This window comes from Daphnia magna, linkage group LG6 (genome assembly GCF_020631705.1).
Source record: "Daphnia magna isolate NIES linkage group LG6, ASM2063170v1.1, whole genome shotgun sequence".
Taxonomy (NCBI): Eukaryota; Metazoa; Arthropoda; class Branchiopoda; order Diplostraca; family Daphniidae; genus Daphnia; species Daphnia magna.
In genome coordinates this window covers 1,536,110-1,555,489 of record NC_059187.1, presented here as the reverse complement: position 1 = coordinate 1,555,489, position 19,380 = coordinate 1,536,110, and the positions used below count along the sequence as shown (strand labels likewise).

General features: G+C 40.3%; 5 protein-coding genes and 1 long non-coding RNA gene across 8 annotated transcripts; 3 read left to right on the top strand and 3 right to left on the bottom strand.

Annotated features, from left to right (window-relative positions):
- The first annotated feature begins 393 nt into the window (after positions 1-393).
- On the top strand, positions 394-1,784 carry LOC116925683 (ras-related protein Rap-1b). The gene is made up of 4 exons (XM_032932407.2): positions 394-592; positions 738-935; positions 997-1,281; positions 1,359-1,784. The coding sequence occupies exons 2-4, from the start codon at positions 753-755 to the stop codon at positions 1,446-1,448; spliced, it is 558 nt and encodes a 185-aa protein (XP_032788298.1). The 5' UTR covers positions 394-592; positions 738-752; the 3' UTR covers positions 1,449-1,784.
- Positions 1,785-1,793: 9 nt separating this feature from the next.
- Positions 1,794-4,315, bottom strand: LOC116925670 (RNA-splicing ligase RtcB homolog). Its single transcript, XM_032932393.2, has 9 exons — positions 3,992-4,315; positions 3,583-3,909; positions 3,395-3,521; positions 3,224-3,330; positions 2,986-3,145; positions 2,750-2,925; positions 2,550-2,684; positions 2,322-2,486; positions 1,794-2,259 (listed from the first exon to the last, which is right to left on the bottom strand). Exons 1-9 carry the CDS (start codon positions 4,082-4,084, stop codon positions 2,032-2,034), a joined length of 1,518 nt encoding a protein of 505 aa, XP_032788284.1. The 5' UTR covers positions 4,085-4,315; the 3' UTR covers positions 1,794-2,031.
- Positions 4,316-4,463: 148 nt separating this feature from the next.
- On the top strand, positions 4,464-5,291 carry LOC116925685. 2 transcript variants are annotated; one of them, XR_006648032.1, is made up of 3 exons: positions 4,464-4,855; positions 5,007-5,063; positions 5,159-5,291. It is a non-coding gene; the product is annotated as an uncharacterized LOC116925685 (long non-coding RNA). The 2 variants fall into 2 exon arrangements; XR_004395675.2 differs by having other exon boundaries at positions 4,907-5,063.
- On the bottom strand, positions 4,899-6,078 carry LOC116925682. 2 transcript variants are annotated; one of them, XM_045175025.1, is made up of 5 exons: positions 5,813-6,078; positions 5,561-5,754; positions 5,278-5,493; positions 5,132-5,220; positions 4,899-5,051 (listed from the first exon to the last, which is right to left on the bottom strand). In XM_045175025.1, the coding sequence occupies exons 1-5, from the start codon at positions 5,897-5,899 to the stop codon at positions 4,957-4,959; spliced, it is 681 nt and encodes a 226-aa protein (XP_045030960.1). In that variant the 5' UTR covers positions 5,900-6,078; the 3' UTR covers positions 4,899-4,956. The 2 variants fall into 2 exon arrangements, with proteins under 2 accessions (XP_045030960.1, XP_032788297.2); XM_032932406.2 differs by having other exon boundaries at positions 4,899-5,054; positions 5,813-6,076.
- A 186-nt stretch (positions 6,079-6,264) lies between these two features.
- Positions 6,265-7,872, top strand: LOC116925680 (protein AMN1 homolog). Its single transcript, XM_032932404.2, has 5 exons — positions 6,265-6,441; positions 6,647-6,909; positions 6,971-7,185; positions 7,261-7,445; positions 7,508-7,872. The coding sequence occupies exons 1-5, from the start codon at positions 6,374-6,376 to the stop codon at positions 7,557-7,559; spliced, it is 783 nt and encodes a 260-aa protein (XP_032788295.1). The 5' UTR covers positions 6,265-6,373; the 3' UTR covers positions 7,560-7,872.
- On the bottom strand, positions 7,725-18,943 carry LOC116925668 (kinesin-like protein KIF21A). Its single transcript, XM_045175015.1, has 19 exons — positions 18,423-18,943; positions 18,076-18,183; positions 15,086-15,224; positions 14,883-14,966; positions 14,557-14,796; positions 13,976-14,197; positions 13,663-13,848; positions 13,458-13,566; positions 13,206-13,330; positions 13,051-13,128; positions 12,130-12,968; positions 11,805-12,021; positions 11,135-11,731; positions 10,491-11,056; positions 10,244-10,414; positions 9,744-9,912; positions 9,464-9,569; positions 8,837-9,380; positions 7,725-8,763 (listed from the first exon to the last, which is right to left on the bottom strand). The coding sequence occupies exons 2-19, from the start codon at positions 18,114-18,116 to the stop codon at positions 8,364-8,366; spliced, it is 4,833 nt and encodes a 1,610-aa protein (XP_045030950.1). The 5' UTR covers positions 18,117-18,183; positions 18,423-18,943; the 3' UTR covers positions 7,725-8,363.
- Positions 18,944-19,380: the final 437 nt, after the last annotated feature.

Below are 19,380 nucleotides of genomic sequence, written 5' to 3'. Positions count from 1 at the left end.
CCATGACTTTCTTCTATATAATTCAAATAACTGATTTCATTCCCCGGAAGCCATGACGTATGCCTAGAATTTTTGACCATAAATGGTGGGACCTTCATGAATCATGATGTCTCATAAGTGTCGTCGAAGATTCTCAGAAAAAAAGGAGTCATTGTACTGAAAATATAGACCATGAGGTAGATCTATAGTGCTTCATTTCTCTTTCATTTCTTCATGTTTTGGGAATTCATGGAGGAGAGAAAGAATATAAGGAACTTGTATAGCTGTAACAAATAGAGGGCGATTTCTTACTAGTTAGTAGTTACTTACTACGCGTTGTGGACTTGTGGTAGTGGTTGCGAAGCGTTATTCATTTGTTTTCAAGGCTTGGCCTACTTCCGGCTGCGGAAACAAATGAATAGCGCTTGGTATCGGTAGTCGACGCTCAATTTTTGGTGTCATTTTGCTTTTACTTGGGACATCGCCCACTTTTCACATCGAAATCTTTACTAGTACTGTTTTAAACTCAACGTAGTAATATTCAACTTTACGTGTTCGTAATTCGTGTGTATTCATTCTGTTAGGGCTGTGTAATTAGTGGCTTGTTTACGGGGTAAGGCTTACATTTTGTACTTATCCTTTCGTGAAATGCAAGTAGTTCATGTCGATTGGTGATTCCAGTGAATTTATCACCCACTTGTTTGGTCTGCATCCCAAACGTTCGATATATTTTACCTTTTGCTTTTGTTTTCTTTTAGAAAAAACGATTTGCGATGCGGGAATATAAAATCGTCGTTTTGGGGAGTGGTGGTGTTGGAAAATCAGCCCTTACAGTTCAGTTTGTTCAAGGTATTTTTGTGGAGAAGTATGATCCTACCATTGAAGACTCTTACCGGAAGCAGGTGGAAGTTGATGGACAACAATGCATGTTAGAAATTTTGGATACTGCTGGAACGGTTTGTTTAAAGTTGTTCATCTGACATATGCTGGATGAAAATCTGTATGTTTATTCTCCAGGAACAATTCACAGCTATGAGAGATCTCTACATGAAAAATGGCCAAGGCTTTGTACTGGTTTATTCCATTACTGCACAATCTACTTTTAATGACCTACAAGATTTGAGAGAACAGATTTTGCGTGTGAAAGATACAGATGATGTTCCTCTAGTACTAGTTGGCAACAAATGTGATCTTGAGGATGAACGTGTTGTAGGGAAAGATCAGGGCATGAATCTTGCAAGGCAATTCAATAACTGCTCTTTCCTGGAATCTTCCGCAAAAGCAAAAATTAATGTTAATGAGGTAAAGACTATTTATTTTATTTCATTATCATTCATGTTGAGCAAAATATAATGGTTTTTCCCCTTTTTCTTTAACAGATATTTTATGATTTAGTGAGGCAGATAAACAAAAAGTCCCCAGAGAAAAAATCAAGTAGCAAAAAGAAGACACACTGCAACATTTTGTAACAAGATTCCAGCTGGTTCTCATTTTAATTTTCAAGGGGGATAAGGGGCAGAAGGAAAAGGAATTTCCACATTCAAAGATAATCATGATTCAAAATGTAACTATGGGCTATCTGCTATCCAGTTGCTACTAATTGATTTAGTTTCCAACAATTTCATCAAGCACACTTTTTGTGTTGATTTATTTGAAACTTTAAAACAAGTTATAAAATCGGCATGGTGGCATTTAGTCATGTAAATTGCAAGTGTACCCCTTTTTTTCTTGCCTTCAACATATTAATCAATCGTCATACCTTTTGATCCTTTCGCTATCGACCCATTAATAAATGATTAACGTCATTGTATGTCTTGTTATTTTATGCGATGTTCTATTTTTGTTCAAAATATTATCTAATCAACCCCATAAATTAAAAGACAGGTTATCGAAGACCAAATAGCGACATTTTTCCCGTTTTTTTCCTTTTTTTTTACGTCAGGCAAAACAAGAAAAAGAATTGTAGAATTTAGTAAATAACAAGAAAAGAAATTGTTTTAAACAATGAAAGATCTGTTCAACCAAACTTGCAAAGCTTGTACCAATACAATTTTACCCTTTAATTACAGCAATTGGGCGGAGCTTAACAGTTTTTTTGCTGATTCCAGCAGCGTGACAAGTATCGACAACGTCCGTTACATTTTTATAAGATTCTGGAGCCTCTTCCATAACCAGCTTGGGAGATGCCACTCTGATAGAAATGCCTTGCTCCTTCAAACGATCCAAAACTTCGGTGTAATCCAAATTTCGCCGGGATTTCGCGCGAGATAAGGCTCGTCCCTAATGGAGCACATAATGTTACATCAAAATACAACTGGGACTGTATAAACCACGAAACTCACCGCTCCGTGACAGGTTGAACCAAAGGTTTCCTCCATTCCCTTTTCTGTACCGGTCAAGATGTAGCTACAAGTACCCATTGTTCCTCCAATGAGAACAGGCTGACCCGTTAGCTGGTAGTCGACCGGAATTAATGGATGGTGAGGCGGGAAAGCTCGAGTTGAGCCCTGTAAAGAAAAAAGTTTATTATCGGTTATACAGTTCTTCTTGTCACGCATTATTCCACTCACCTTTCGATGGACCAGTAATGTTTTTAGTTTACCATTAACAGTATGCTGTTCCACTTTAGCAATATTGTGCGATACATCGTATATAAGATGCATGTCAAGGTCATCCGGGGTCGAGTTAAACTGCTTAGCGAAAGCCTTTAATATCGACAGGAAAGCTTCAATGAATGTAAAAATAAATCCAAGAAGAAATTTAAATTTACTTGGCGACAGAGGAAAGTCATGGAAGATCGATTAACCCAGGCGAAATTTGCAGCTGCTGACATTGCTTTTAAATAGTCCTGGCCTTCCGTTGAAGAAATTCGGGCACACGCTAGTTGACGATCGTTGGTCACGATATTATCTCTTTTCATTGCTCTTTCCATGGTAACCAAAGCATCTTACAAAATGAAGTAATTTCAACAATTACTAATCTTTAGGCCAAAGAAAAAAAGACTACCGGTGGCTACTTGGTGGCCGAATCCTCTGCTTCCCGAATGAATCATGATGCAAACTTGGCCCTTGTGTTCTATCCCCATTTTGGTGGCGGCCCACTTGTCATAGATCTCGTCCACTACTTGGATTTCCGCATAATGATTACCGGCTCCAAGAGTGCCCAACTAATCACGAAAAAAAAAAAAATGGAACGTGAAGCCAGAAAGAACTTCGTCCACCAAAAATTTTAAATTAAATGTTACCTGAGGAAGTCCCCTCTTTTTAGCTCTGAGACTGACTTTCGAAGGATCGGCATTCAACATTCGGCCAAATTCTTCGCAGTGTTCTTTATCTTCTGCCCAAGCGTACCCTAGTAAATGGCATATCCTTCGTTTTTTTAAAGTTAAAAGAAACTTTATTTATTAAGGCCTTACCCTCGCGGAGCGACCAATCTACTCCCATTTCTAAAGCTTCTTCGAGATCCTGGGCATTTATAGGGATTACTCCCTTTGATCCAACACCAACAGGAATGTGATCAAACATGCTTTGGGTCAATTGTTCCTATTCATACAGACCTAAATGAATTTCATCCCGAAGATGAGGAAACAAAATCAACACATACTTTAACAGGCTGAACATCTTTTTCAGTAAGGTTTGTCCTCAGCAACCTAACTCCACAGTTAATATCAAATCCTACTCCGCCAGGAGATACTATGGAATTTGGATCATCCATATCAAATGCAGCTACATTTCCAATTGCAAAGCCATAGCCAGAATGAACATCAGGTAACCCAATAGATCGTCCAACAATTCCAGGCAGGGCAGCAACATTGGCAATTTGCTTCATTCCAGGAAGAAATCCCCCAACTAGGCCTTGAGCACTAGAGGCTTTCAGCTCTTCAAACATCAGATTCTCTAAGTTGTTGTTGACATAGAAAATGCCTTCAACCTATATACATATAGACAACAATTTTTTGCCTTATGAGCAAACATTATACATATAAAAATTTTAAACTAGAATGGAAATTTACTTTCATATTAGGAACAAATCCTTTTTTGATGCGCCAAGAATAAGGAGATAACCTTTCTATGAACTTCAGTTCTTCTTCGTATGACCGGGGCATTTTAGACAATGAATCTAATGAGTTCCAACTTCCAAGTTAGTAAAATTTGTGCACAGATTTTCTTAAGTCTCGTTTTGATTCTTTCGTTTTGTTTTACGAACTGCCAGCTAGATACATATGTCAACTGATGATCGGTTTTGGAAACGTTGTTGATGCTTCAACGTCGCTGTCGGTATGAATCGTAAGAATCGTATGAATTAACCATGGACTTAACGCACGTGGGATTGAATAACCGTTTGATGTAATAGTCAATATCAGATTGAAGGCATCGTCTGCTTGACGTCTTAAAAATCGAAATTATTCAGCAGAAACTAATAAAAAATACTGCTACACGCTTCCCAAAAGATAGATGTATTTTTGATCACTATTTTCTTGTCATCATATTAATATCTAATTGTTTGCCTAATAAAATAGAACTAGTTTAGGACAGAATGTGTACCCTACCACATTCTGTGTATTCATCTCGTAAATCCCGTCTAATGCGATCTTTTTTGTTATCAGCTAATCGATATGATATTTTTGAATTTATCTATATTTGTCACAGTCGATTTCTCCGTCATTGACAGTTGCGCGTAGTTTTTAAGCTGTGATAATAGTGACCCATAACATGTCGCATTTTGGACCACAGCTACAAAAATTATGTTTTATTGGCCGCGTTGTAATATTGAATCATATTACTACATACTGCCGTGACTTATTTTATATAAAACATTACCACTACTGCTGAAACTATCATCTCTTAATCTGTTTCCGCGTCTCCCAATACTTTCCGTAAGATTAAGCTCTATAAGATAACATATTAAATCTGCAATTATTTTTCAGGCAAAACAATTTTGTTTTATTGAAAAACACTGAGTTCAAATATTAAGTGGTTAGTTATGCTCCATATCAATTGTGACATTTTCATCTCCACCATTACTAGGGGACGTATCGATATCATCAAGAAATTCACGAAAGTTTCCACCACCTACTAATAATGGTACGGACACGTTACATAGAAATAATATTTTTTACCTATTCAACACATGAAAAATACATGCCACTTACTTTCTATATCATTGCTAAACATTTCAGTAGGTACGGTAGCAGGAGCTTTGTCAGGGGCAAAAGAAAACTCCAGCTGACTTTGTTGTGCTCTGTTAAATTTAAAATTGATAATTAAGAATTTTGTTTAAATATAAAAGCAAATATACCTTCTTGATTCTAAGTGCCTTACAACTTCTTCTGGAGTCATATGACCTGTTTTGGTTGTAACCTCTTGTTTAGAACTCATTGAATCTTCCATAAGGTTTGCTACTGTTTCAGGTTTAACACTGTTTTTCTTGTCAAGTTTGCTTGGAGGTTTCCTTCTAGGTTTTGATGGAATGCCAGGAGTTTTTTTATTCCCACGTTCCGTTTTAAGTTTTTTCCTAAAAATAGGTCCTTGTGGGTTGCTCTAACAAACATAAAAATGTAGGAAACCAGGTAGTTGCTTACTTTCTATCTGTGTTCTTGTGCTGCATCTTCATTTCACCATCTGAAGAATCTGTTATGTCATCATCTGATGATTCAAATGCAGGAGATGCTGCCTCATGCTGGGTTAGCATATCTAGAAGAAATGTTCGATCTTTGAGAATTCTGAGGAGTCTTTTTTCCATGTTACGTATTTCCATAGAAAAACATTCATTTTCCTAATTTAAAAAATTTTATAAACCAAAAGTTTCAAAGCAGGTAAGTATTTTCCTTTACATAAATGAGAAATTTGAGCTTCCGTTTTAGGTTTCTGTATTTATCCTTAAAAACCATATCCTCATTTTCAAAACTTTCTAGAGCCATTAGTTGGCTTTGACAATATTGAACGGCGTGAATCGTCAAGCTGTAAACTTTAAATCCGTCAAGGAAGTCTCCAAGGCCTGAAGTTATTCACGGTTGTAGTGTAAGTTTTGATAGGTAAATTTAAAGCTTTGAACCAGACGACGCAAAGGCGTGTTGAAGCTGTCACGAAATCTGGCATCTGCCTTGTTATTTGTTAATATAATCAATAATTTCATTTCCAGTAAACTATTGAAATACCTATGAGAAATTTAGTTCCAAATCAACGATTTAAAAAAACTAGAATAAAGCTTTATGTTTCAGCTCGCGAAGAAATAATTTGATAATTTGTAAATAAAAAGGTCGCAGCCTTGGAAACAGCATAATCTTGTCGTCTGGTAGAGTTTTCAAAAACAAAATAAACACGCTGAGGATCAAAATGTGTGATTCGCAATAATCGTATTTTTAACTAGTAAAAAATTAATCGACGTTGACACCATGAGTGCCCATAATTTCCATTATGATATCCCTTATGAATCCTCTAACACCGAATCGTTGTTTACGTTGTAAGTATATTTAGACAAGCAATAACATTCATTGCAGTTGAAAAAATATATAAACTGGATGTATAAAACTTCTCCTGCTGCATGTAAATAAGCCCATGATTTTGAAAGTTTGTCAGTTTTCTGAATGGTTGCATTCATGCTTGTATCTAACAAAGTCTTGGTCAAAATGTTTCCAGAAATCTAATTTTGTTCACTCTACAAACAGGTGCACAAGAATTGTTGCCTTAAACATCACATCAAACCTTGCTATGGCTCAGTCCTTACCAGCAAGTGTAAAAAGTGTACTAGTAGCTCTGTTAGGGAAGCGAAATTTATTGACTGGACCAGTTTTAAGATGCTTGGCCCATCCTGATTTAAAGAGGTTGAGTTTAGCTGGTTCAAAAGTGAGAGACTCTACAGTGAGAATCCTTCAGTGTCTAACAAAGCTGGCATGGCTACACATTCCTGGAAATGAAATCTCAACACTAGGTAACAAAGTAAGAAACACACTGCATTGAAATTAATTCTATTTCCTTTTTACTTCCTACAGGCCTTGTCCAATTATTTCCTTATTTAACTTGTCTTGAAGAGCTTGACCTCTCAAATAGTAAAGTTGATGACCAAGCATTAGTTTCTCTTACTGATAATTGTCCCAAACTCCATGTTATCATTCTGGGAAAATGCCCTGATTTCACAGATAGAGGCTTCAGATATCTAGCCACAAAACTCCACAGCATTACTGTCCTTGACATCTCATATACAAAGGTATATTAACCAACAGATTCATTAACACTAAGTCTAAGAATGGCTGCCCCCCAATTCTATAAATATTTATATCAGGTGACGGATGGTGGTTTAAAGGCTTTAAGCAGTGGCCCTTCGTTCTGTAAGCTGAAAGAGCTGCATATAGACGGGTGCCAGCAGTTGACTTCTCTGTGCGGGTCGTATCTGCAAGCTTTCCCGTGCATATCGATGTTGAGCTTCTATGACTGCCCTGGTCTTCTCAAGAGTGAATGGTTTGAAAGGTATTTATTAATATTTGTGATCTGAAAGCCTTACAGCTTGTTTAATTAAAATTTTTTTTTAGCTTCAACTGTGATAAGAAAAATTTGTTCAAGAACATTTCATTCACCATATAGTGAAAAGGTTGACCTTTTTACATTCCTTCAGCAAAGTTATTTCATTTCTTCTATTATTTTTCATTATTCTACAAAAGAGCAAATAAAGCAGGAAATTATTTGTTTTATGACTTTTGCATGCCTTTTCGAAAGCGTGGCTTCTCATAATAATAGAGGTGTTTCGTATACAGAACTCACTCAAGTGTATTCCCACATTTTTCTCCTATACAAAAAGGCCTCATTCTTCTTATTATAAATTTTGGTAAATTATGTATCCTGTATGAGACTCGTGATAGCCAGAAAAAAAAAAAATACAATCAATTTCTTTCCTTAACTTCCATCGGTAACTATATAAATAAAAAGAACGTTTCAGATACGAACAGACGGGATGTCCTGAAAGAAGCAAATATTCATTATTATTTTGGTTATTTGGAGATTAAATACTTTTAAGTTTTTTTTTTTCCTCGCCTAGGTACTCGTATAAATGGAATGTGTTGGGTATCTTACTGGAATGTTAAGAAACTGGTGATTATGATTCCGTGTTTAAAAAAAAAAGAACTAAAAAAAAAAAAACGTTTCAGAGAAACCTAGAGATGTACAGCATTGTGCACCATCTTTTTGGTTGTATGCACAGCTTGACGGACCGTGCTTTTTCAAATTCTTGAGTTGTTAAAAAAAAAAAAAAGAATACGAAAAGGACACGAGAGAAGGTGTGTGAGTGACTAAACCAACGTCTCCTTACCCTTAAAAATATATAAAAAACTTAAATTAAAGCAAAAAAAAATGAGGGTGGTAAAAAAAAAAACGAGCAGTATGCAAGAAAATTCAAAAAGATTCGCCGGCTTCAGGAGAGATGCTGTCGACACTGGAGCGCAATCTCCAAATGTTGACCGTGTTATCATTGGAGGCTGTAAAAATGTTGGTAGAATTAAAAGCGATCGCATTGACTGAGGCAGAATGGGCCCGCATTTCGCCGACAGAATCCCAGGATTCAGTCGACCATAGACGTAAGACACCTCCCCGACATCCGGAAATGACAAGACGTTGAGGCAGATGGACCAGACCGCATATCCAATCACGGTGGACGTTGGAGAGTGACAGAACTTGCTCGCCTTGCTCGACATCCCACAGCTTGATGCAAGCGTCACGTGAGCCAGAGACTAGGGACGTGCCACTCAAGGAAAGGCATTGGACACCATCGTAGTGAGGCGGATCCAAATTAAACCTAAAGAACAAAAAACGATTTTAAAATCCACATGTTCGTACAAATAAAAAGAAAAATAAAAGGCAGAAATTACCTCGGACTCAAAACTCCAGTGGCTCCATCACGTACTTCAAACACTTTAACGTAATGATCCTTAGATCCTGTTATGACGTATTCTACTTTGTCGTTGCCGTCTGACTCTATGCCGGCCACTGGGGCGTTTCCGACAGCCAGACACATGACGGCTGCCTGGTGGCCACCGCTCAACTTGCCAGTGCTGCTGAATTTCCGGATGTCCCAGATGCGCACCTGGCTGCCCGCCGCGGCGTACAACACGGCACTACTCTGACCGCTCAAAGCGATATCGTTAATCAGCGATTCCCCCTGAGGTAGCTGTAGACTACGTGTGCTAGTCGTGTTTGCCTGATTGCCGCTGGCCGGCCAACCGGAAGAGCTTAAGGTTTTGATACAGCGACTTGGCGATTGCCTCAAGTCCCAAACTTTTACGTAGGCAGACGAGGCAGTAAAGACGAGTCCTGTTTCTGGAGAGTATTTAACAGCAACCACATTATTGGGGTGACGATCCAGCGATTGAATTTCAACTCCGGAATGCAGGTCCCAAACTTTTACGGTACGATCTAACAGCCATAATGTCAAATATTAAATTTTTTGTTTGTTTGTACTAAATTAAAAACAGAGTTTTTTTGTTTTTTTTTATTACCTTTTGAAGCTGAGAAGAGATTGGCGTCCGTGGCACAAATGGAAAGTACTGCCTGGCAATGCCCTTCGGCTGTCCGAGTGCAGATGAGAGGTGATTTATTGCTCAGCTGTTGAATAATTGAAAAGAACGCGTAGAATATCACAGTACATTCATCAAGGAAAAAAAATAAAAAAACACGAAAAAGGAAACTTGGAACATAAACAAACTATTACAAGCATTACAACAAGCGAATTCAGCCAATTATTTATTCATTAAATTTATTTATTTTTTTCCTGCTTACCTTGCCCTGGAATGGATGGACAACGCCACGGTCAGGTACAGGCTCCTGGCCAACATTTGTGCCATGAGTTAGCCGTGAAAAAACATTGGGATTCTCTTCGCGACTGGTTCCGCCCCGTCGAAATGTGGGTGGTGAAGCGGGTGGTGTCGGAGACGTTTCACCCGGCTCGCTGGATATAGGCATAAGGCATGACGGGAGCAAGCGTAGAAAAAGGGGGGGAAAGGGGGATGAGGCACAGAAGCGGCAGCGTCACAGGCCAGTCACGAAATATAAAAAAAAAAAAAGAAAAACAAAAAGGTAAGCATAAAACAAGTCAATCAACAAGTCAGTCAAATAGTTAGAAAGAAGATAAAGGCAGAAGATTATTAATGTTTATTGTTGAGGTTATGTCCAGTTGCTGTTGCAGAAGAAGTTTTAAAAACAAAAAACAAAGACACCAAAAAAAAAAAAAAAGGAAAAAAAAAATTGTGCGTGAGAAGAAGACGAGTAAAGCTACTTACGCAGAGTTAAGCTTGGCCAGTAAGTTTGAATTGCTGTGATTAGCAGATTTGCGGGGTAGGCGAGGAGAAGCGAGGGAACTGTTCGAAGTGAAATTTTGGGGAGGAGTGATTGCCATATGGTCGACCCGTAGACTATTCTCAGACGAGCCGCGATTACTCCGAATATCAATCCTACGCCAAATGAAACATTACCATTTAACACAAAAAATGACAATAATAATAATAATCAAACGAATGCGAAAATTACTTTTGCGAACGCGCGACATTCGGTATGGGCGGTAGATCAACCAGCGGCTCAATGATGGGCGGTGGAAGAGGCGGTGGACCTCCAGCGTTACTCATTGAGACTACGCCCTCATAGTAAAGCAAATCTTCGGGGGCAGCAAAGGTCAGACGTCTGGCTTTCTTACTGATTTTCTTGCTATAACGCCCGCTGCCGGTGGCGTTTGTTGCCGTTGTGGCGCCACTGGCCACGCTTTCAGCGGGCGAAGGAGAACGGGAGCGAGATGAGATTCCTCCGCCTATTAATTGATCTTCTTGCGCCGAAGAAGTGCTGGTCGTGCCAGTAGCCAGCAGATTGTACACCTCCAAATCCGAATGGGCCAGCATGTGTTGCAACAGCTGTTGATGGACAGCATCGCGTTCCAGCACTTGCTTCACCTGATTCTGCAGCTCCTTGTTGCTAGCTTCACGCTGGGCAGCCAAGGTAGCGTGATTCAGACTCATGTTAATCAACTTGGCAAACAAGTAACGGGCCTCTTCCATATCATTTGGCTGGATAGCCAATTCCATATCTAAATCACCTTGTCCCTCCTGTAATGGAACACGAAAAACGCCCAGTTAGTCATGGCGGCAGATGAAAATAGGCAGCAAATCAAACGAAAATTCTACTTTAGTCTCTTCAATTTGGACAATATTCCGTTGACATTCCGCAATGTTTTCCTGGACATATTCGATATTGGCTTTGAGGCTTTCCAGCTGATCGTCGAGTTCGCGGATGTAGCCTTCTTCTTTGCCCCGCATGAATGCGCGATCGCGAATTCTCAGCGTTTCGGCCAGTGATCGACCCAGTTCGTCGCGATTGCCCATCAATCGTTCCAGATCTTTTTCCAGCTGCGAAACCGTTAACCGGTTCAACGCCATCTGGGAGAGATTGTGTTCCAATTTGTGCCACTTTTGCTTGGCCACCTTGGGCGAGTACATGGGTTGACGTGGTTTGCGCGAATTCCGTCCCGACTGGAAGACACGGCCAGCAGCCCGTTCACTCAAAACACCTTGACCACGAGCCTGGACTTTGCGCAAGGCATTGACTTCTTCCTGTTTGCGTTTCAGTACCGTCTCCTTGACTCGCTTGTCCATCTGCAGCGTGCGGATTTCATTCTCCCGTTTGCGTGACTCTTTCCGCAACTGGGCAATCTCACGTGTCCGTTTCAGTTCAATCTCTTTGTGACGGTTGGCGTCTTCTTTCATCTTTTGCATCAGTTTGACCTACATTTTTTCAAAAATATTATTAACGATCAAATAACTGACATGGCAACATCATTCAGAGAGTCCTACAAACCTTGTTTCGCTTCATGTCCAGCAAATCGTTCTTGAGTGACTTGAGTTGACGCTCACTTTCGCCCTGACTCTTCAGCAGTTTGGCATGTTCCTGTTGAGCGGCTTGAAATTTCTTCAGACGCGATTGCAAGTCAGACAATTTCTTTTCATAGTCCTCGCGTACTCGTCGTAGCGTACCCTCCACATTTGGATTAACTGGCCCGTGATTCTGCGCGAATCTAAAAAAGCAAAGAGAAAGCAAAGTCAATAAAGAGTCTCACTTGGCTGCGTTGCACCATTTCAATAGCCAAGAAAAGAAGAAAAAAACAAAAAATGATGAAAGTTACCCCGCCAAGACTTTGTCACGTTCTTCGGTAGTGGCCCGAATACGTTCTTGAAGCTGGACAAGTTTCTCTTCATAGTGATGCTTCATGATATCCAGTCTGCGTTGCGACAATTCCAACTCTTCAATCAATTGTTGTTTGACGCTGATTTCTGAAGTGAGTTCGGCCAATTCCGCGCTATACAATCCTCCATTTTCTTCAGCTTGATTTGCTTCATCATCGCTGCTACTGCTGCTATCGTCGCTCTCGCCTTCAGCGCTCGACGGGCTGTTATCTTCTTCTTCATCGCTTGCCTCACCACTGCTCATTGCTTGAGATTGGCCAGTCATCAGACTGCTCGGTTCCATCGAAGAGACTGAAGCTTCCATGGCCGAGTCATTGCCACCACTGATTTCACGACGCAATTGATTCTTCTGCAGCAATGATTTATCCTTTTCCAGATTGCGCTTGGCTTCTTCGATGAGCACGTTGACGGAGCTGTTGAGTTTACGAGGGGACAGGCCACCTTTCACGGGTGATCTGTTAGTCTGCAAAGTGGCGGCTCTCAGACGCAATTGAGACGCCATGTTCTCCGATTCGCATAGCCTCGCCTTCAATTCCTCGATTTCCATGAGGTAGTGCTGGACCATTTGGGTAATGTCGGCATCACAACCAGCTTTGCTCCAAGTGGAAGCGGCTTTCTGGGCCTGCAGTTCGACATTGCGCACAGTCATCGAGTTGACCGTCTCCTGGAGCGCTTTGAGTCTCGTCCGCATCGTTTGATTTTCCGCCTGTAGCAGACGATTCTCGTGGAACATGTCGTTCACCGCTTCATGGCCATCCTCGCTGACCACTCGTTTGCCCTAATAATCCCAAGAATGTTGTCACGAAATGATAACCCCCGTTAGTAAACTTAAACGTGACATTGCGTCACGTTTGACTAACCTGTTTGTATTCAGCTAATTCCTGTTGCAGTTGTAGAATTTCTTGTCGCAACAGTGCAATTGTACGGCTACTTCGATCCTAAAAGCGCCCCCACCAAAAAATACGAATAATTTTTCAAGAAATTCATTGAATCGGGTCGAAAGTTGCGTCATTACCTGATTGAGAACCACACGATTCTTGATATTTCGAGCTCTATTGGCGTACTTTAGTGTGTTCAGCGTTTCCATAAAGTCGCGGTCAGATGGTGAACAGCAGGCGATCATTAGCGTGCGACTATTACCTATGAAAATCGTTAACAACACAGAGAAAAGAGGAAAGAAAAAAAAAAAAAAACACATTAAAAACAACCCCTTTTTCTTTACGAATTTAACTGCAGTGTGTTTTATCGACCGTAATAGTACAAATACCTCCTAAAGAGTCTTGAAGAAGTCGAGTCAGCTTCGAATCGCGATACGGTACGTGCAATGCCTTGCGTGCAGCGTCACCCAGTGCAGAGATAACATTGCCCAGGGCCAACTAAAATTTTTAAAAGAATAAAAAATTAAGAGCTAAATCCATCAAGACGGTTTCCGATACAATCCGAAATTGTCATTTGCAATCAATAGTGTGTACCAGGCCGCAATTGATGGAAATGCCTTCTTTAGCACGATCGCCTGTCGCTCCGGTTCGTTTAAGCCTCTCGGAACCGGCCAAATCGACAAAATGTAATTTGGCGGATAGCGTCTCTAGTTCCGATCCAGCATCTCCGTTCGATCCGGTACCATTAGGCTGGCCTTCATCACTGTCCCCATTCCCGTTCTGTCCAAATAAAAAGAAAAAATAGATAGATAAAAAAGAAATTGTTATTCACAGAATGAAATGGTCGTCATGGAAACCCTTTTTTTATATAGATAGCAATCCAGGCGAATAAAAATAAAATACCGACCTGAGCTGGAGCTAGCCGTTGCTGGCGGATGTGCAACGTGAATATGGCGTGACTGCGTGACGACTGGGCATTCATTTGGGTCGAGGCGGTTGTGCGCGCTAGGGCACCCATGTGTAAGCAGTGCATGGCCTCATCCGTGCTGGCTACCGACTTGCTTGTCGCTCCGGCCACGTAGATACCGCCCAACTGGTCCTCGTGAATCCGCATATCCGACCGTTGACCCTATTTTTCATTTAGACGGCGACCCAAAAAATTTTTTTTAAACAATTCAGTCAAGAAAAAGGGAAAAAAAAAGAAATCACGTGATTTGAAAATATTATTTTAAAAGAAAAGGGCTTGTTTTTTTAAACAATTATGACAGATCTAGTTCATCCTTGAATTGGAAAATCTGTTCAACGAAAGCAGGTCAATCCTTTCTTATCAACGTCGGATCACGTTTTCGATAAAGTAAAGGGAAAAGCTTTAAAAACATTTTTGTTGTTCAACATTTTCTTATGTCTTTGAAAAATCCATCAAGATTTCCGGAATAATTCCGGAAAAAATTTATAAAAAAAAAAAAGGAAAACTCTAATCAAATTTACCCGAGTGGTTGGTTCGAGAAGATCGATTATTTCCTCATTGTAGAGTTCGAGAAATTGAGCCTGGACACGGAATTCGGGCGGTGTTTGACCATTTTGAATCGCTTCCTCCCTGAGCATCTCAATCCCTGTGAAAAGATGGTGAACCGAGCGAGGTAGAATACCCACATTATCACTCATGGCACAGAGTTGCTGGTCCGCCTCTAATCCCGTGCCCATTGAATACGTTTTGCCGCTCCCAGTCTATTCAGCCATAGGGACAAATTGGTTATCATTAAGGTGAATTTCGTCTTCTCCTTTAAAGAAAAACAAATACAAGAATCCCATACCTGTCCGTATGCTAACACTGTGGCATTATAACCCTGGAGGCAGCCTTCAATCAGATGCCGGACGCAGGTGTTATAAATATGCACCTGTGAAGACGAAAACCCAAAAAAGTGGGGGGGTTGTTAAAACCGAGGTAACAATGGAAATCATTTGTCTATTTTCTAAGATGATGGTGATTAAAAAAAATAATAATAAATAAACTTACCTGGCCGCAATCCATGTCGAAGACGTAATCATAGGTGAAAGCCTTATCGGCACCGAGGATGACCTGAGGCTCACTTGGGGTCACCGTCGTGCACGTCCGGCACATATCGATGACTTCTCTGGCCGATTGTGGGCGTATTCTACAATAAAAAGTGAATTTTACTTTTAAGATTGTGAAAAAGTAGAAAATGTTGTAAACATCCTAATCAAGCGTGTAAAAACAGCTTATTTCAGCAACACTAGAGACGCTTTAAAGGTTTCGTTCCCTTTTTGTAAATACTGCCGTACTACGTATGACCGTACGAGAAGGAAAAGTTATTTACAACCAGATAAGAATCAACATTCCTTTTGGTCACGGTAACATAGCCCATCCTCTTAGAAAAAAAAATAAATAAAAAAAAGTACATTTTTTGTTTAATACTTCGCATCGTTAAATAAGATGTCCTTTCTGCTGGACAGATGGAACAATAGAAAAGATTTCTCTGCGGTTGAAAAAAAAAAAATTAAATTCTACAATAGGCATCTTCTTCTTCTCGGTTCATTTGACTTTCGTTCTGGTGTTATTTTTACGGCTTCCATAACAACACCTGCCGGACATTTAAACAAAAAATGAATATAACAATTTTTAAAATATTTTGGGGTTTTGTTTAACAACTGCGACTCAAAGTAGGCTTCTTTACTTCTTTAAAAGAAAACTGGCCGACCTTCGGTTCAACAGTGTCGATTAGAATGCAAAGGAACATACGTACACACAAAAAAAGTGAAAACTACAAGAAATTCTGCCCAAACAACCGGAATGTTCTACCGTTATTATAATTTTTTTTTTCTTAAATTTAGATTTAGGTTTCTTATTTTCAGTGAACGGGCGCTTGTTTTTTTTTTTTTTAAATAAATAATGTTTGATAGTGTCCAACAACAGGTGCAGGTTTTTACCAAAAATTCTGGACAGCCCAATGAGCACAGAACCACCGTCCTTCCCCCCAGAAACAGAACGGCTCGGGATTCCTCGTGTAAGACAATACAGAAGAAATGCTGAAATGATGACAAACAAGGAGCGAAAGAAGTGAAAGCCGAGAAACGGACCCCCGCGTTTCAGGGTGGCCTTCATTTTGTTATTTTTTGCTGTTGCCGATCAAAGAAGAAACAAAATAAAAGACCAGTTTTTCTTTTAAAGACTAATTATCATTTTCTTTTGTGTGTTTAAAGTCTCTTATCACCAACACCCAACGTCACACACGAATTTTTTTTTGTCTTTCGAGTTAAACTAGGCTCACGAACCACGAGATTGTTCTTTGCGTACACCTTCTCGTGTATCCACGTTTCTTTTATTTTTACGTCGTGTTAAAGGAAATCTCCTAAAATGGTGCGGTGAGAGAATAGCTGGGCGTCGACGTGCGACTGCGGGAGAGAATCCACGCGGATACACACCGACTGATAAGGCAGCGGATTTAAAAACAAAACAACAAAAAAACATTCTCGAATGGACGCATCCATTCAGTTCTTTTCTCATACCCCCCGAAGGCTTTTATTTGATCCAGCTTCCTTCTCGTCCAAAATCGTTCAGACAAGTTGACGTTGAACGCTGGAGACGACGACGATCCGAACCGACGCCCAAAACGGGAAAATAAAAAGCAAATCTTTCCCGCGGGAGATTTTCTTTTCAAGGTTTCTCATTTTCATATTCAAATTTGTGTATTTTTTTGTTGTTGTTGTCTTCCCATTGAGGATGAAAAAAAAAAGACTCGATCCGGTTCACCAATTAATCGAATGTTACTACGAACACTAAAAAAAAAGGTTTAACAGCTTTTGGAAAATCCCGATGCAAGAGGAATCTCAAAGAGAAAAGAGTAACGAAGAAGGTTCGTACGGTCACGGTGTAACACGACCCTGAACGTGCCACATTTGGTGGAAAGTGAAGAAATTCCTCCGTGTGCCATATTTTTTCAGAGGGCCTAATGGAACTTTGCGGGACACATTTTTTTTTTTTTTACAATACATTAAAACGAAAGGTGCACGTGAAATAAGAGATCCTGTCTGTCAAACCCTCACGGACTTTTATTTGTTTCCCTACAAGGTGAGCGAGAGAGGACACAGAAAAAACTCTTGGGTCAACACCAAAACCCTACCCCCCCCTCTTTTTTTTTTTCTTGTTTGACCGAACGACCGACGATGGTCGGTGGTGATTTTGATGTCATGCTGCTGTTGTGTGTTGCCTTGCGTTGTTGTTCGAACGTGGCAAAAGGCAACGCCCGATTGGCTGGGCGTCAAAGGATCGATTTAGATATTTCACAAAAGGGTGCGGATTGCAACGCCCGACCGGAACGCTAACGGCAAAAAGGATTTCTCGTCTCTTTTCTGGGCCTGATCGTTAAAAATTTGGCAACCTACCAAAAGTGAGAAACGTGGGGGTCGGAAAACAAGACAAGAGATCAATAATCTGACGTCACAACAGCAGGCAATCTCACCCCCGTGTTGTTCGCAAGTGAAACCTTTCAGAGCATCCCCTCCCTTACAAGGAAATGGAATATCGACCCTCTATTTTTGACTTGGAAATAAGCCGAGAGACAGCCCCCGTCTCGTTATCTCTAACGTAAAAACACCTGGGTGGCAGAAACGGTAGCAGACCGACAACAATCTGTGCAGTCGTCCGTTCCACATTCTGTTTGTTTTTTTTAACATTAAAAAGAAAAAAAAAAAAAAAAGAACTAGGGTAAACGAACGAAAAAAAAACGACACATGTGTTCGATGACGGTTATTCACCGGACGCACGTAATAACCTCACGTGTGTAGCTAGTTACTCATTAAAATCCATTTACAAAGCATTCCCGGTGGTAACAAGGTAACACAGTGTCTGGGTGGGTAACCCACTTTTTCTGAAATTCTAAGAGAAAAAGGGTTTCCTCGCTTTTGTAACCGGGACCTTGGCCTCGGTTTGAAGCACACAGGTGGGTTTTGTGTGTGTGTGAAACAAACAAGAGAATTTCTTCTTACCTGACTGCGACCCGCACGCTTGTCGAATCATCGTCCGCCATTGCTTCTGCAATTTTTCGGGGGGGGCTGCAAGGATGACTGGGTACACGACACACAGACGACGTCAACCTAAAACCAGAAGAAAAGACACACATGTGCAAGGTTTTGGATTTTTTTTTTTTGATTTATCATTCATGGCATAGAAAAAGGGAAAACGCAAATATTTTTCCCGTTTGTCCGTGACGGATGAGCTACTCTTCAAGACCTTAAAAGGATATTCAAATATTGAATATGATTTCCATCCGAACCACCGCCCCAACCAGTCGGTGTTTTACCTACAAAGTAACGCTTTTTTCTATGGATATTACCTGTGGTGTGGATGAACAAGAGTTCGGCTGTCCTAGTGAACTTATTGAAACTGCAGCGGGTCGATAATGATCATCACAGGATGTCCGGAATTACTTCTCTTTTTTTTCTCTCTCTCTTTTTTTACTATTGTTGTTATCGAGTTGTAAAAAAACTTTTTGCACAGGATAATTAAAAAGAGGAAGCACTCTACTGTTTTTCTATTGAAAGAGCCTAACACATCGACACACTCACAGACAATGGGCTAAAAAATCAACGCTGCCAACGTAGAACAGAGCACTTGTACTACTACTCGTTTGGCACCAGTAGGCACCAGTAAACGAATAGCCATCATCTTCATTTCCTACTGGATTTTTTTAAGGTTTTTAAAAAGGTTGAAACTTGTCTCGTCACTCGTCACACAATCAATGGAAGACGTGGGTTAAGTATGTTGTAGGACGCTCAAAGATACACAAAAGGGGAGACAGCTGAGACCAACGGTTTCCACCATCTGATGTCCCCCTACGAACTGCTGAATGGGTTCTTTCCTCGGTTTGTGTTGTCGGGATCCTGTCTCTCAGTTGGCAGGGCGCCAAATTGCCCGATAAAGAAGACAGTTGCGTCATCTAGCGTTCACTATAAACACTTTTTGGCAGGCGGTTTTTTCTTGAATGGGAGAAATTGTTTGAGGTGCAAGACAGTTTCGACCTTGTACTTTTCATGCCCATTTATGGAACTGTTATTCGACGAAATGCCATTGTGTTGAAGTAGTGTGTTTGTGTAGGACAACAGAAAGGGAAAAAAAATGAGGCTACATATGACTGGGACCCTGTATGTGCAGAACAAGAATAGCAATTCTTCATAAGTTAATGGGGCTTGTTGAGATGTGATCTAGTCAGTTGTTAAGATTATATGGACTGTCTGCCAGCCGCCTTGTCTTTCACAAAAAGAAATAATCTCTTTATGGTCACGAGCATGAAG